The sequence below is a fragment of the Daucus carota genome, chromosome 8, assembly GCF_001625215.2.
Source record: "Daucus carota subsp. sativus chromosome 8, DH1 v3.0, whole genome shotgun sequence".
In the NCBI taxonomy this organism is placed as follows: domain Eukaryota; kingdom Viridiplantae; phylum Streptophyta; class Magnoliopsida; order Apiales; family Apiaceae; genus Daucus; species Daucus carota.
Window position 1 is genome coordinate 9971884 of NC_030388.2, and position 17611 is coordinate 9989494.

The 17611-nt window shown below is 34.2% G+C and overlaps 2 protein-coding genes across 2 annotated transcripts; one reads left to right on the forward strand and one right to left on the reverse strand.

Annotated features, from left to right (window-relative positions):
• The first annotated feature begins 272 nt into the window (after nt 1-272).
• Nucleotides 273-3291, forward strand: LOC108197800 (uncharacterized). The gene is made up of 11 exons (XM_017365506.2): nt 273-415; nt 758-833; nt 927-985; nt 1085-1142; nt 1231-1270; nt 1610-1723; nt 1814-1848; nt 1930-1990; nt 2206-2297; nt 2360-2596; nt 2967-3291. The coding sequence occupies exons 2-11, from the start codon at nt 798-800 to the stop codon at nt 3114-3116; spliced, it is 882 nt and encodes a 293-aa protein (XP_017220995.1). The 5' UTR covers nt 273-415; nt 758-797; the 3' UTR covers nt 3117-3291.
• A 496-nt stretch (nt 3292-3787) lies between these two features.
• LOC108197773 (protein Brevis radix-like 4) lies at nt 3788-8767 on the reverse strand. The gene is made up of 5 exons (XM_017365470.2): nt 8395-8767; nt 7633-7988; nt 4854-4992; nt 4235-4629; nt 3788-4101 (listed from the first exon to the last, which is right to left on the reverse strand). The coding sequence occupies exons 1-5, from the start codon at nt 8545-8547 to the stop codon at nt 4023-4025; spliced, it is 1122 nt and encodes a 373-aa protein (XP_017220959.1). The 5' UTR covers nt 8548-8767; the 3' UTR covers nt 3788-4022.
• Nucleotides 8768-17611: the final 8844 nt, after the last annotated feature.

Here is a 17611-nt window from a genome sequence, read left to right on the forward strand (position 1 = left end):
CTATGAAAAATATTATTAATTTTCATCTAGCTATTTTACACATTTCTACATATTAAAAAATTGTAATATAGATAATTAATATGTAAGAAATTATCCCATGAGTTATTTTTGTCATTCTAACATGACTGACAAACATTTTCTATTTTGAAAAGTAAATAACCCTGACTATAAAAAATGCAATAAGTCAATTATTTTTTTCAATTCCATTGTCTGAAACATCTATCTGATTTTACCTCGTACAAAAATATCATTTACATTTTACAGCATGTAAAGTGTACATTCAGGCCACATATACTGTTATGCAGCTCGTGTGCGCGTGTCTATGTGTCTGATAAATTTTTTTTTTTTAAAACCCCCCCAGACAAGAACCCTAGCAAACAGCCACCCGATTGCTTCGCTCTCCCCTTGCCCCTGGGTAATGCTCACACTCTTCTTCATTCATATAACACATTCATGATTTTTTTATTAAAACCCATGTTAAATTTACATTTGTACATTGATTCTTTGTTTTTTTTTATGAACTGTGAGCTACTAGGTAGATATTTTATTGTTTAATCGATGCATATATCAATCCTATATCATCATCTGTGTTTTTCCCAGAAACCCATCAAGAATTTGAGATAGTACCAAAAAGTAATTTTTTTTTATGCCTTGATGATATTTGTATTGTGTATTTTGGTTTTTGATCATGTAACATTTGATGTATGGTGTATCAGATATGTGGATTTTCATTGAGCTATGTTCTTTTTATGTGCAGGGGATCGTTGTGTATCGGAAGCTGATTATATCTTGTTGTAATGGATACTGATGACAAGAAGAATGCACCTAGAAAGGTTTACTTTCCTTACTTTTATTTGAATTGGTTGAATTTGTGTATAGTTTTTATTTTCCGGTTAATAAGTTTTTTCCATTTTGTGGTGATGTAGGTGAAATTTGCTCCGAAAGCTCCTCCTCGCAGAGACCGTAAACTTGTTTTACCCAAAGTGTAAGCACTCTTGTGAGGTGTAGTTCTGTATTGAAATATGCTATTGTCTCCTGCTAATCTGCTGATGCTGTTTTTGCTATGTACTGACTCTGTTCGTAGAGAAAAGTTTGAAGAGACAGATGCTGCAAAGGCAGATGAACTGATGCAGCGGTTCAATGTAATTCTCAGTGTGTTTGTTATTTACTTCCACTTTCTTGTCTCCTATGATTTAAAATTGAAACTCATATAGCTATTCTTTTTTCTAGGAAGCATCCGTGAGGATAAGACCTAAAGCTGAACAGAAACGTAAGTGTTTTTACTCATAGTTTCTTTTGATATAATTGATCTCTAACTAATATTTACAGTTCGATGTAGTGATTAGAATCTCAACATATTTGATGAAGGTTTCTTTATTGAGTATATTAAATATGTTAAACAAAATGATTCTTTCGGAGCTTGTTTTACTCCCGTTAACAACATAGCATACAGCCATATAGGTATCTAAGCATGAAAGAAATCAAGCGATTTGAATGATATTAATTATACGTGCCAGAACTTTCCCTATGTGATTTCATCCTTTAAGTCTGATGTATTCAGTCATACAAGAAATTGATGCATTATAAATTTTTTGTTTTACATATGCAGCCAAACAAGTTCAGGTTGCCTTTGGTAGAGATGAAGGATCTTCTATAAAATCATATGGTGGTTTAAAGGGTAGGTACGAATCTAAGCATAATCAAGCAACTCAAGGTGCCGGAGGTAATTGAACTTTTCTATTAGCTCTTATTCAGCTGCACTAAAATGGTTGGTGCATTTTCCTAAATCTGTGATGTGAATGTGCCGCTTCAGGTGGGAGAGAGATCAAAGAATATAAGGAACCATGGGTAAGTTGTGGCAATATTCATAATTTATTGTGAAGTTATATCGTTCTCCACTCATTTGGCTTTCTCTGCATACCTGTATAGGATTACTATACCAATTATCCTGTTACTCTTCCTTTGAGAAGACCATACTCTGGAAATCCAGGTATCTCTTTAGATTCTTCACGAATTCACAAGATAAAAGATGCAGGTTAATGCCTCGTCAAAGCTTTCATACAATGTTTTCTGTTACAAACTTTGTTAGCTTGACCCAATTATTTAATGTATTAATTAATTAATCACTCTATGCAAATTTGGTCATCTCTTACAAAATCTCCTTTTTTTTTTCTCTGAAATATAAATTTATTTTTTCCCTTTTAGAATTACTAAATGAAGAGGAATTTAGGGAAACTCCAGAAACCATTACCTGCACTGAATCTTCCATTAATTCCGCTATCGAGCTTGGCCTAATGGTAAGTATCTGAGTCAATTAGTTCATACGTGAAATTCCTCTTATTTTTCAAAATGGTTTCAGGAGGAGGATTTGGAAGCAAATATGTTGTTTCTCCAATTCCCGGAAAATATGCCTGTGCCAAAACAAGCTGTTAAGAAGGAGGGGCTTGAAACGAGCAACACTTCTAAACCTGTGAAAGGACCAGGAGCTTCAGGAAAAGCTTGCAATTTAAATGAGCTACCTGCCGGCTTCATGGGTAAAATGTTCGTTTACAGGAGTGGAGCGGTCAAGTTGAAATTAGGGGATATCCTGTATGATGTGAGTATGCAGCTTATCACTGTTGAACCTTGTGTTTTATATATGAAATTATTTCTTCGTATTTGATATGTTTGTTTTTGTTATTAAATTTTCCTAATTATTTAATGTGGGAATTGCTGTATTTCATATTCAAGTTTTTAAGGGTAAGAGCATAATGAACTTATAATTTTTATTTAATTAATGGAGGTCCTTATTTAATTTTTTTTACCGTCCTCTATAGTTTAATAGTATATCCTGATCAAATGCGAAATTTATTGAGTACTTGCTCTCTTAAGCTTATCATAGAAGTCAACTTCTTAAGTATTTTGGAATTGGATAGATTTTTTTATTCTTATGAGTTATTCCCTATTGTTGTTTTTGCCGGAATCAGGTTTCTGCAGGATTGAACAATGTTTTTGCTCAGGATGCTGTTGCGATTAATACAGAAGAGAAGCATTGTTGTGTTGTCGGGGAACTAAACAAACGTGCTATTGTTTCCCCAGATTTGGATTCTATCTTAGACAATATCTCTGATCTCTGAATTATGATAGTTTTGTCATTTTACAAAGAAATTTTGTTATACATATAGAAGAATCTGTTGTTTTTAATACACAAATATGTAGCTGTGTTTACAATGAATATCTGGGATCTTGGTTTCTTGGAGGTTTTTAGGTGTAAAACAATTACATATATATACAACCTTTGGACTTCATATACTCCCTCTATCCCAGCATGTTCTTTATGTTGTTTTTTGGCACGCATTTTGAGGCTCCTATAAAGTATAGTTCCATAATATAGTTTTAAAACTTTTTTTCCCTGAATAGTATATCCTTATCAAATGCGAAATTTATTGTTTTACTTACTCTCTTATGCTTATCATAATATTAACGGAACTCAGATAATTGTACGAGTGATGATCTTGAGAATCGTGTCATAGATACTATTTTGACAGGACTCTCCTTGTTTACTCACTGCATCATGAACCATTTCAACAGGACTTTCCTTGTTTACTATCTGCAGTTTAAGCCGAACCCATAAAATGCAACAAAGGCAACATTTTTCGATTTTCTCCTTTATCTTAATGCTGATATCTTGAACTTAAAGTGTGTTTCAAGTTCTATACCTGTTTGCTTCAAGCTGCAAACCTATTGATGTTCGTTGATGAAAATATGCATTCAGGGTGAATAGACTTTTGAATATAACAAAAGTAAAGGAAGAAAGTAAAACCTTTATGCTTCATACAATTAGAAACAGTTACAAAGGTTGCACTTCTTTAATGCAAGAATCCTACTTAAATATGGTATACCTCAACCCCATGTATCTGTAGACTGTAAATGTTGTTAACACTCATTCCTTGGACTCTCTGAAGAAACTTCAGTTTTGTTGTTGAGAAAGAGAAGTTCTATGCAACCCAGAAAAGTCACTTGACTTGTAGGCTGTAAGGTGATTACAGATACTGCCTGTGTACCCTGGCTCGGTTTTCTTCCCACCATAGTCTTGCATGCATCTCCCCAAACTTTTCTCGGCTGAATAAGACATGAGAGTACAATTCAAGATCCTTTAGTTTGCGTTCATATTTAAATTGTGATTACGATAGGTACTGGTTTAAGCTGTCTATGTGTTGATTTAGGTGAACATTGAGTTGATAAGAGCGCCAACCTGAATCTGACACGCCTGAGTTCCCTTGCACCACCTGGCAAGGCTCTGATTGTAATGTAAACACCTGGCTCATCCTGCTCGACCCATTCAGTCTCCAGATTGCTGGCATTGCTGATAGATAACTCTCCAGATCGATCCAAGTCTCTTGATGAGCTAGTCCTTCTGGAAGCATCCATTGACGATGTCTCTGTTTTTGTGCCGCTAATGCTAGAGAGTTTTGGTGTTGCATTAAGTCCACATGAGCCATTGTCGTTGTTCGAATGCATAGACTGGTGTTCATAGGAATCTGAGGATGAGTACCCCTTCCCCGTAGGGCGAAATAAGGTATGGGGTAGGCGTTCTTTGTCAAAGGGTGGCGTGACGGGGCTGTCTTGAACAGATTCAATCTTTAAGCTCTGTTTTGAGAAAGAGAATCACATTACTGAAAAGAAGATAGAATATCACATTTGTTCATGGACAGAACAGTGGATTATTATTTCAAATATACATAGGACCCAATAAAATATTTGACTTACATAACCTGTACAAACAAACATAAAGGTCAAAATGAAGAACAAGATGCAAATGCATCATGTAATCATATTCGAGTTATACTAAGTTAGCTAAATCTGAAGCTCACCTGATCATCTTCAGATCTTGGAGGGGTCGAAAGAGGAAACACTTGCTTGTTCAACTTCTGGACATTGTAAAGTTCGATCACTTTGTCACAGTTCTCCGCCCACCACTTCTGGGCTTGCCATTTGTTAAAAGTTTCTCGGCTAACAGAACCAGACAATTACAAATCAATAAGTTCAATTTAGATCTTAAAACTTCTACCAAGGAAAAATGTAAACATGTCACTTATAAGTTGTATGAAGCAGAAGTTACAGGGCTAAAAAATATGGAGACAAACATAGTTCCACAGATAAGCATGAAGAAGTCGCGGCACTGTCATGAGTCGAGACTAATTCAGAACACCCTAAATTACATAAATTCTTAATTATAATGGACTTAGGGGACAGTACTCAAGAAAGTATACTAACTTATTGATAACAATACATATGAAGAAGCTAGTGCTATGGGGACCAAACCCATTCACTTTAAATTAGTCATGCATTATTGAGTTTAATCATCCAGGATTTAATTAATGAAATATTAAACCATACAAAAAGTTGAAGCTGCTTAATTCCATAAGAAAGAGTAAACTTCTCATATTTTAAGTGCTTTATACAAGCCAAAAATGCTTCTTAGCGTATGCAAATATGTATATCAACATTGCTTAGAAGGTATCGAATTCTTTTGTTTATAGGGAAAGGAGGTATCGTAATAAACATACTTCCAAGCAATCTGATCTGGTGACTACTAAAATAATTTCAGGGAAGAGGAATTTTGAGTCCGGTTCAATCACAAATGCCAATCAAATTTGTAAACCAGTCATACAAGGCATCATTAGTAACCAGCTAATGCTCAAAAAATTGCAACATGTTAAGTTTAAGAATATCTCGACACTTTCAATACTCCACCCTCCTAAGGAGCTAGATGGTACAGTACTGGATGTTCTGTCCAAGTAAACAAGAAAGTAAAACATCTATGCTTCTTGTTCTAGTTTACTGACCTAAATCAATGTTCATATTTTGTCATCACTCAGCCAGTTTAGCCACAAATATTGTTCAATCTCTACCTTGAAACGAAATGACTGAGAATACTCAGAAAATGCCAAACCTAAGACAAGGCGTGTAAAGATTGAAAGGGAAAGCAAGAGGCAGCCCGACAAGACAAACACTCTGGAAAAGCCAATTCCAACACAATCAAACCAGGCCCACTACAAATTTTAACAAGTTTGAAGTTTTATACATTTGTTAATATTTATATAAACCATTGGTATTATTGGTTGTCATTCTATGAAAGCTCAGGCCTGTAACAATTTTCAAATAAATTGGGAGGACTATTTGAGATTACAAAGAGCTAATTTCACTTTTGTTTGATTTATATAATAATTGTTAGACTTTTTGATTTCCTGTTTGAGGTCAAATTCTACCAACAAAGATGTGAGTCTACACCTTATAATTTATCATTTTAAGCACTATTAGAAACCAATGATGTTCCATTATGGTGAGGACAAATACAAACCCTACCTACTAATAACAATGCTTTCATTACATTACAACTACTAGTCATCCACATGTATCAGTTGACAACTATAACAGCAGTGCTCAATGCTCTGAATGATTATATAGGGCTCGGGTCCCGACAGATGATTGTTGCAGCATACTTTCTACGGTATGCATGATAAACTCTTGCAACAATCACTTGCTTGGACTGGACCTTTTACATATGTATCTATAATCATCAACTCTGCATTAATCATGTGTTTGCATAATGCTGCTCCAGTTACATGGGTATAATATTTCTTACCACCATGGACATAACAATTGTTGTTTAGAAACAATTTTTGAGAGAGAATCTGACTAATATGAAACTGGGAAACCAATTCTTACTAAATATCTAGTTATACTGGGGTAGAAAAAAGCATATCAAATGTCAAATATCACACATTTTTTAGTATAGTGAACCAAAGAAGGAATCCAAGAAAATATATAAAACAACCTAGAAGAACCAGAAACACAAGTTTATTAATCTCAGTCTTTGGCAACTGTAAGTATTATTTTAAGATTGGAATTGAGACATAGTCTATGTGGTTGTGATTGTTTATAGTATTAAATATTAATTGACAAGTTATGTTATGTAGTACAAATTTGTTGATACAAGCATCTCCTATGCACACTTAGTTATGTACAAACAACAATCAACGTCCAGTTAGGCCATCAAGATTAACTACTAAGATTATATATGAGCACGCCCAAATACGAGCTTAAGATCATAAAAACTTAGTCTTACAGCTCTCATCTCGATAATAAAAGGTTATAGTCGAGTCTCAGAGATTGTAATTACTTAAATTACTACTGTAAAATCGCAAAATTTCTTAAAAAAAACGCCTGGAATGCTTCTATGCCTGTGTTATTATTGTTATTTGTCTTGTCAGGGTCCAGGTCTTTATTAAAAGAGTCTCTTTATTCTTATCAAATGTGCATCCAACATCTTCGTACATCACTCTTTTTCTTCTTTTTCACATGATATAATAATTTTGTTTGGTTTAATTTTTAACAACATTAAAGGTTGAACAAAAAATAAACATTTCAAACGTAATAACATAATTACATACAAGTACGAGTTCCTGTCAAGCATATATCACGAAACTCTAAAATGAAAATACTAGATCGAGTTTTGGTGTATCCTAAATCTAATAAATCCGTACGAGTTACGACACGATACCTAAGATAACATACTAGATCAAATTTTGATGTACACGAAAACTAATAAATCCGAAGAACTAAAAGAAAACCGAAAAAGAAAATTACCTAAATCGGATGCGTTTGAGGTCATTACCGCCACGCGGAAGCGAGACAAAAGTAATAAGAACACCTGGCTCCACCTGAGCAACCCACTCTTTGGGCTCTTTTTCCTCCTCCACCACCACAGCTTCAACTCGCCGTCCACTAGCCGAAAACGATGTCGATGCTTCCCCGCTCGATATTCCTTTCAGCCTCGCCTCCATTTCCTTCCCCCACCCCCTGCCAGAGCTCGAGTTTGAGCTCGTTTTTCGATGATAAGAGCACCGAATTTTCTCCGATTCCGACGGACTAAAACTTCTTTGAGGCTGAGCTACTGGACCCGTGCATAATGCGCCTGATGCTTTCAACGCCATGTCTTTTATCTAACACAAAAAATCAACACATAATCTTACCTATTTCGTGACAGAATCAGAATTCCGAGAAATCGAGAACTATATTCCATATCTCATCTACCGACAAAAAGCCTTATAACAAAAATTTGCCAAAACTGGAAAATCATTGAGTTTCAGAACACATAACCTTACATATACGCGACAGAATCAGAATTCCGAGAAATCTAGAACTATACTCTCATCTACTGACAAAAAGAATTTTAACAAAAATTTTGTCAAAACCCAAAAAATCGTTGATTTTCAAAAATTCAGTGTGCTAGCCTTTCCACCGTAAACAATTTATGATTTTCGAAATTCAGTCGGGACCAGAATCTAAACTAGCTTAATTTTTGAAATTCAGTCGGAAGCGTAATCTATTATTGCACGAAATACACACCTGAGAAGTTATTGTTTTGGTAGACGAATGTTTGGCATTGGGATGAAGAGGGGGAACTTTATCGGAGAATCTAAGCTGCATATCAGGCGGGGGAGACTGATCACGATCATCGTCACTAGAGGAGTGTTTTGCACGAGGCATGCACGTCAGCATTTTCTAAGACAACCTCTTCAACAATGCAAAACATAAAGTCGTAGTTGTAGAGTGTGAGAAATGAAACTTAAATACGAGGAGAGAATGGTGGAGATAACGAGGAAGGGTGATGAATGAGGTATTAAATGGAGGGAGTTCCTGAATTTAAGCCACAGTGAGGAGATTCCTTTCCCTTGCTTTCTTCCTACCCTCATTAAACTAGTAAAACCCAACTTGTCTCCTGCTTTTTTAATCTTTCTTATTAATACCACTCCACTCTACCTCCTACTCATGTCTTTAAAGGCGAGGTACTTGGATCGTGAAATGTCAAATTTAATGTATCGGATATCCTAGTTCATTTAAATTTAAAACGACTTTGAATTTGAGTTGCTCCATTTCTGAAAGCACCATTTTTGACTAAGAATGATACTCTCGTCCTAATATATATACTCATACCATTTTCTTACCGTTTCACCATCCCTTTATGGTTTTTTTTTGTTGTTTATCCAATTTTTTACATTTCAAAATTTATAAAATATAGTTAACAGGAGTACAGGACTAGGGAAGGGCATTTATCCCGCCCCGCTCGGCCCCGATCCGATCACCGTCCCATTCGGGTCGAGAGTTCGGGGAATTTTTCGGGGTCGGGACGGGGAACGGGGAGAGTTTCATAAAAATTTCGGGGATCGGGGCGGGATCGGGGATTCGTGTCTCTCCACCTCGATCCCCGACCCCGATTGTATATACATAAAAATAATAATATATTTATATATATATTATACTAAATAAATTATTAAAATTAAATTTCTCTTATAATATTATTAAAATGAAGTAATATTTTTTATTTTTATCGATCGATTATTATTATATTGTAATATTAATATACTTATAATTTTAAAATTGTCGTTTATTTATGTTATAAATCAATTTTAATATTAAAAATATGAGATAATATCATTTTATCAGTATATTATAAGTTATTACTTTGTTTTTTTATTAAAAACTAAAATTCCCCGAATCCCCGCGGAAATCCCCGTTCCCCGTTCGGGGCTGGCATCGGGGAGGAAAAGAATCCCCACTCGGGGTTCGGGGCGGGGTCGGGGATGACCATGAAATTCGGGGATCGGGGGCGGGAATAGCACTCCCCGACCCCGAACTGCCCGATGCTCATCCCTATACAGGACACACCGCTTCCCTGCTTTTCTTCCCTTTTAACACTACTTTTATTCCAATGTCTCCCTTTTATATCTTAAAAAATCAATGGATGACACCACTTTACTCGGTGTTTATTCTCTTTTCAACTATTTTATACATATTTCTTAATCTCTATGCTTAAAATATATACTCCCTCCGTCTCAAAATAAGTGTCGCTTTGACTTTTTGTACGCAAGTTGAGGTGAAAAAAATATATGATTTCATACATTATTTTTCAATTTTTCTTTTTTTGAATAAAAATATAGATATTAAACTTTTATTCAGGAAAAAAATTGAGAAATAATGTGTAGAATTATGTTTTATTTACACCTCATATTACGTGTAAAAAATCAAAACGACATTTATTTTAAGACAGAAGGAGTATAAACAAATGCCTGACACAAAAGGAGAATGTTTCTCCTTATCAGTTAAATTAACTATATTTGACACACACACATATATATTACCCATCACTTATATCAAATAAAGGCAAAATGGTTACGAATCTCCAATAAAATTTTGAAAATTAGTAAAAATATATTTTAATGTTAACTATCCTAACATTATGACCAGCGACCACCATCATACACATATATAGATATTATCCATACAAAATAGACTTAATTACCAAAAAACCTATACAACTATTGTGTTTTTTCAATATAACCATAATAGTATATTTGTTACAGGATAATTCAAATAACTTTAAAAATATTTATTTTAGAAACCCAATCTGACTAATTCATAATCATGATCAAATTAAAATTAAGATGGGTGCCACATATATTATCAAATTATTAATTAAATTATTTAGTACATGGGTTTTATTAATACTTTTGTTATCTCATTAAAGGTCAAAATTCTAATTTACAATCTACACAAACACAGAACTAAAACTTATGTTTGAAGGCGGCAATATTAGTGTGATTTTTTGAAACCACCGTCTATCAAGTACTGTATATCGATTATTTTTCATCCTATTTATATTGATTTTGATTTATATCGAATTGATAAATTTACATGTTAGGTCCAAAGTATCGTAGAAGGGGGGTTGAATACGATACTCAATACAATTTAAAATTCTTTCGAATCTTGCGGATAAATAAATTGCAGTCCTGTAATGGGTTTCGTGTTCCGGATATTTATTGGGTCGGTTTCTGAGGATATGAAAATATTAAACCAACACACAATATTTTCCAAGGTATATCTGTATATTGATAAATACCTCGAAGGGTGCTATAAATCCAAACCCGAAGGTTGGCTACAATGGCTACTACTACGTACACTCACAAACCCTAGCTTCTAAATATATATATATATTACAAAACTAAGCTATGATTTATTTGTGTGTAGTAGTGTGCAAGGCACAAAGCCATTCCACCATAAAGGTGGTGGAGAGTGTTACAAATGAGAACAAAATCCATGGGTATTTATAGGCTTTTCACTAACTAACCCTAGTTAAGGCCATAAAGCCAAACTTGCGCCACCAGAGTACTTCACTGTATGTGAAACACTTAGAAAATATTCAAGTATTTAAACTTGTGCCTGGAAAGAGAAGGTCAAATGTTGCGCTTGTGTTTGGTCAAATGCTGCGCTACACAGTGCTTCCCTGTACAGACTTAGAATAAATTAGGATGGAGATGAAGTTGCGCCAAGGGACGTTAGAGTCAGAGGCGCAACAATTGACCAGGAATGGTCAAATGTTGCGCTTGACCTAACCTTGCGCCACTGAGTCCAAACTTGCGCTTGTTCACAGTATAAGTCATGTGAATGACTTAGACAATATTCCAGCAAGGTGAACTTGCGCCAACAGTGAGCAACCTCCCCTGTTATCTCTCCTCAACACAAAGTTGCGCTTCCATATACAACATGCATGGCTGTTATCACTCCTGGTTAGGTTTTAACCAACTTGCGCTTCCCAGGGATGTCTCTGTGTTGCCTTAGAATATTCACATAACATGAAACTTGCACCATCAATCTTCTCCACTGTAGAGAATTAAATGGCGCCATCCAGTAGCCTCCTGTGTCTCTGTTGAGTGAAACCCTAGATGCACATGCAAACCCTAGAATGCCCTAGACACCTGACATCATCACATGCATGCATAATATATATAATATAATATATTATGTTGTTATTATATTAATAAATAAAAATATATATAAATATATACACACATATATATTTTATTTATATGAACATATGAAAATATATGTACATATATTTAAATATATTCTCATATATTTAAATATATATAATATATAATTATATGTAAATACAAATGTAAATATATATATAAATATATATAGAGATATATATAGTTATTTATAAATATAAATATAAACATAAATATATATAAAGAAAGTATATATAAATATATACATATATATAATATTTATATAAACATATAGTAATAAATATATACACATATATTTAAATATATTCTCATATATTTAAATATATATAATATACATATAACTATGTGTAAATATAAATATAAATATATATATAAAGATATATATAACTCTCTCTAAATATAGATATATTTATGCACATAATATAATATATATATACACTTAAATATATAAATGTTTATGTAAAATATAAATACATATATTATATACATATATATTTATTTAAATATATATACATATAAATATACATATACATATGTTTAAAAACATATATACATATATACTATATATATTATATTTAATTAAATATACATATATACATATATAATTATATTTGTACATATACAAATATATAAGTGCACACATATAAAAGATAGGTCACTTTGGCATAGCTTGCAGAGGCTAGGCATTTGGCTTGGCTTGGCTTGGCTTTGGAACAAATGACTTGTTATGACTTGATCAATTCTTCGATTGATAAATACTTTGGAAAACTCCGTATGTGTTGACGCTTAGTGCACTGGTCTGGTTCACAAGCGACTAACACTGAAGTCAAACATTGTACCTTCTTTGTCAGCAAACATTGATCAGTCGGTTCAGGGTTAGTTTATGCTTCAGTTTGTTGATTGTAAATTAACCAACCAAGATATAGAAATATCTTGCTTCAGGGGTTGCACTGAAATCTTTCGAGTACTCGGACAACATCTTCATTACTTCCACAATCTTGAATACTTCAATCTTTATTCTTCACTGAGGCATGAACATATTAATGAACTTCTTCCAGTGAACTTATTCCTTCAAGACTGTAGATGGCTTCTTCAACCTTTGTCTTCGTATCTTCCGATTCCGGTGCAGGCGTAGTGTTATTTACTTGTCCTGTTCTATTGTTGAGTTACCATCCCTATGTAACAGATAGGGTTGTCTTTACATTTAGACTTACAATCTCCCCCTATTTGTTTGTTAATCATAACAAGCAAATCCTCTGGAGGATAACTCAACTAACACTAGAAAAAGTAAAGTCCTGGACTAGTAAATAATGCTACAAAGTTTCTGGATCATATAATACATTTCCAGATTTCATGAATAGAAATAACAAATGTGCATATCACCTTTATTTCTCTGGTTCTTGCTTACCTGCCAGATAATCCTCATAGTCTGTCTTGAAGAGAATTCAAAACATTCCATTATGCAAAGAACAATCAGCAGCTTCATTGAATTCTTCAGTGGTAATGAATAAGTTCCTTTCTACCACTTACTGAAGAATAATTGTATCACCTTATTCTTCTCCTCCCGTTACCTTGATCAGGTTTCCCTTAGTGATAAGTAGTTGTCTCCCCTTAGATGAAAGATCAATCCTCCTCCTTAGTTGAAAGAAGAATCTCCCCCTTAGTTGTGGAATCCTCCAAGGATATGTGGTATCAAATAGGTCAAGGAATGTGTCCAATACATCCTGTACCAAAAGACAATATCCCCGTAGAGAACTAAACAACGCTAAAGCTGGGGTCGAAGAAAGAGTTCAGAAGAAGGGTTTACTTTGATTGGGTTGGTCCCTATGCTGAAAGAATAGGTTCCAAACGGAAAAAATAAGGAATAAAAACTGACATTCCAGTAACAACATCCACTTTGTCTTTAGGTATAAATTTGGTAATTAGTGGGTGTCTCACTAAAATGTTCTGCAGGTGTATCACTCAACACTCAATTTTCTCTCGATTTTTGGGTAAGGGTGTCACTCACGAGTTCTGTAAGTGTATCCCTCCACACAAATACTGAGCTTCCAGAATGCTGAGTACCTGCAAGAAAATCACCTTAGCCACCCCTAAAGGGGGTCACCGGTGGTGCAATGGGAGTTCGTAATTCCCAGTCCCTGCAGACTCATCAGATAAATCCGAATCATGGTCCACAAGTTGCCAATCACTAAGTGGCTTATCCAATTAAGGATCCAGAGTTGTTTGCTCTGGGAGGTTAGACAAAGGCTTAATTAAGGCAAAGGCCTAAGTCCTCCTCAATGTCTGTGAAGACACTTGATTCAAGTGAATCATCAACCATAAGTTCACACCGTGAAATGGAATGAACCATAGTTGCTTCCGTCAATTCTTTCAACAACTTGTGAGCTTTCAATACCAATTATTATTATATGTACCTCACAAGTGTTTCACTCTTCTCAAAATCCTATGTGTTTGCACTCACTTATGCTCACATATTTCTCATTCTGATATCTCACTGGTTCTTCTCAGAATCTCACCAAGTGTTTAACTCTCAGTGTTTGGCTCACAGTGTTTCTCTCAGCACTCAAAGTATGGTCTTCTGTACCTGCATGAGAAAATCACCATAGCCCCTTCAAGAGAGGTCACTGGCGGTGCAATGGGGTTTCGTAAATCCCCGATCCTCAACTGACTCATCAATAAATTGACTCATAGTCAGAGAGTTGCCGATCTCCTATAAATAGGAAATCCATTCCGATTGGATCCAGATCTGTTCTTATCTGGGGAGGGAGACGAGAATCCTGAAGATTTGGCAATTGAGATTCTCGTTTCCTCCTTACACCTGTAAAGGCATCAACCATCTTATCTACCGTAAAATGGTAAATGAAGAAGTTGCTTCTGGAACAAAACCTTTAACCTCACTGTGCACTCTCTTGTATTGTGTCCGTAAGATTTTTTGTTTAGGCTCTTCATCAGAGTGATTACTGATGATGTGCTTGACTCAATACAAGATGCTCTGGCTGACGAGCGAATTTCAATGGACTCATCCAGTTAAGAGAATGATTCCAGAGACTGATTTATTGCCTTTTCAGCTCTATATTCTTTTGAGAGAATACAGATGAGCAACAGTTACCTCAAGTTCAAAAACACCTTTTCTCCTTGAGAGGTAGAGCTGTGGGTACACTATCCCTCACATCCTTATTTGCTGCAACGAGTACAGTTTCTCCCTCATTGACTTTTTGTTTGAAAAGTTCCTTATTACTCCAGGGGGAAAGTTGGGATGTGTTCTGAATTTGGTTTTATAGTCGGGGATAAAGATTGTTGGTTTTCAACCTTATGACTATCTAGGAAAGCCAAGAGGCTGATTAAGTTCCAAAGAACAGAAAGAGATATAAATGCACTTTAGAAAATCTATGATTTTAAATGAAAGCAATTGCATTTAATCTTTTGAGAAAAATGAATCAGTTGTGATTGTAAAAATGATTTGCATAAAGAATGACAATCACAACCGATGAAAGAATCAAAGTTTTCCATTAAAAACTGGTTTGAGTACGAGAGTCTGAAAAAGGTTTAAATGAACTTGTCTTTGAAAAATACACAGACTCCTGTTTCTCACTGCAATTTTAAAAAGGAAAAAAGAAAATTTATGTGCTGCAGTGTATAAAGCACTCGCCACACTAATTAGTGAAAAGGCCTCATACTAGCATATCGTCAAAATAGACGCTTCAAGTGACAAAGATCACCAAGTACACAAATACAAGATAATCAATGTCTCGTCCTATGACGCTACATGTATAGATGCAAAATATTCTAAGGAATATTTATGAAATAGAGTAGTGGATACCAATTGTTAAAATCAATTGATAAGAAAATTTCTTTGAAGAAACTCACCACTCCAGAACATAAATATGAGACAGAATAAAGATTATGTTGTCTCCCTTGAACTCAGAATATTAAACACCTAAAATATATTAGCACCAGTGGTTTTAAGAAATATGCAACAATATTTCACCAGTGCCAATACATCACAATCAATTCACAAATAAAACATCAATAAAGCATCAAAAAGAGATACCAATTAAATATTTCAAAAATGAACTAATCATGCTTCTATTATTCTATCAAAGTCAATCATGAAACAAATAGGAATATAATTGTCATGGATCACAATTTAACTAACATAAAATAATAATTACCTACGCAATATCATATAATTATCAGATCAGCATATAACAACTAAAATCATGACAATCATACAAAGATATTCGCAAGCCCGAGGGAAAGTTGAAGAAAAGTTCACAAGTCCTATACATGTAAGCATTGAGTACAAGTAAACTCACACAACTCCTCGCAGAAAATATTAACAATTAATATTAGTGATCTACATATAAGCATGCAAAATATCACTAACACTAAAAGTATCACAACTATATGCAGTTAGACATGAAACAAAATATCAATTAATAAATCATCAAATATCCAACACAAAAAGTTATGCTTCAAGTATATACACTAATATAAATGGATTCAGCCTAGAGAGAATCTAAGTAACTCCACAAATACTAGTATATCATGACTAAATTCTAACTAGATTCTAACCACGTACCAATTACTGATACAAGTCACAAGTCTAGAAACAAATAAGTCATGCTTCAGATCATATACCAATAAAAGTGAATGCAACCTAGAAAATAATCCTAAGTATGTTCACAAATAAAGATATATCACGACTTGATTATGACAAAGTTCTCTACTAGATACCAATTGTTAAAGAGGTATAGGTCAAGAAAAATAACATAATTAAGTCATGCTTCATGTCATCTCTAATCATTTAAATCATGAACAAATAAGTCACTTAATTGTCATGCACCATAATTTAAATAATTTGAAATAACAAATACTCATGCTAAAACATATAATTACCATCGAAGCATATAACATATTATCATGGCAATCATATATAATGGCAAAAAGCACGAGGTACTGGATTTTAAATAAATTCACAAGTCCTATGTATAGACAATTTTAATACTCATGAATTCATTCAATAAATATGACAGACATGCTCATGAAATAAGTAATACCTTATGAAAAAAAATAGTATGTGATCCACTTGCAGTTAAGTAAAGTGATAAGTTGAATACCTCTGAGACTTGACATTTCAGTTGATGTACCTCTCTTGTACTTATCAAGTCCAGTGGTTGTTGGCATAAGTCTTGGCAGGTCTAGAATCTTCCAAAATGCGCATATTCAAAAGATCCTTGATTTCCTTTTATTGCCATCATTCTTTAGGCTAACTAGTAGACCATAAAGAATTGCAACTTTCCAACAAATTACTCATCATATCACTAATCTGCATTCACTTAGCAATTATCTTGCACAAGTGATGTTAGTCCACATATAATATAATCATGGTATCACAGCACAGATAGTTGTATTGTGTGTGCCTTGTATCATGAGAGGTATTAATTTGGATACCAAATATGACTCTAGCAAACAGATATTAAAATAATATGCTAATCAGAAGTCATACCATGTTCGTGACGATCATCAGGTGTTGGATAGCAACTCATAGAGAGCTGGTGAAGAAAGAGATATACAAATTCCGTTGGATCTGCAACTGCAAAGTCCTTGAAATTTTGTATGAATCTTCATCTTCTAGCTCACTGTAATATCCTAAACCCGAGTCTCGTCAATGGTGCTTTAGTTCAATCATGAAGGTCGTTGAGTCCTCTAAGATGTAGAGTCCTGAACTTGAAGATTCTATTTCCATCATCTTC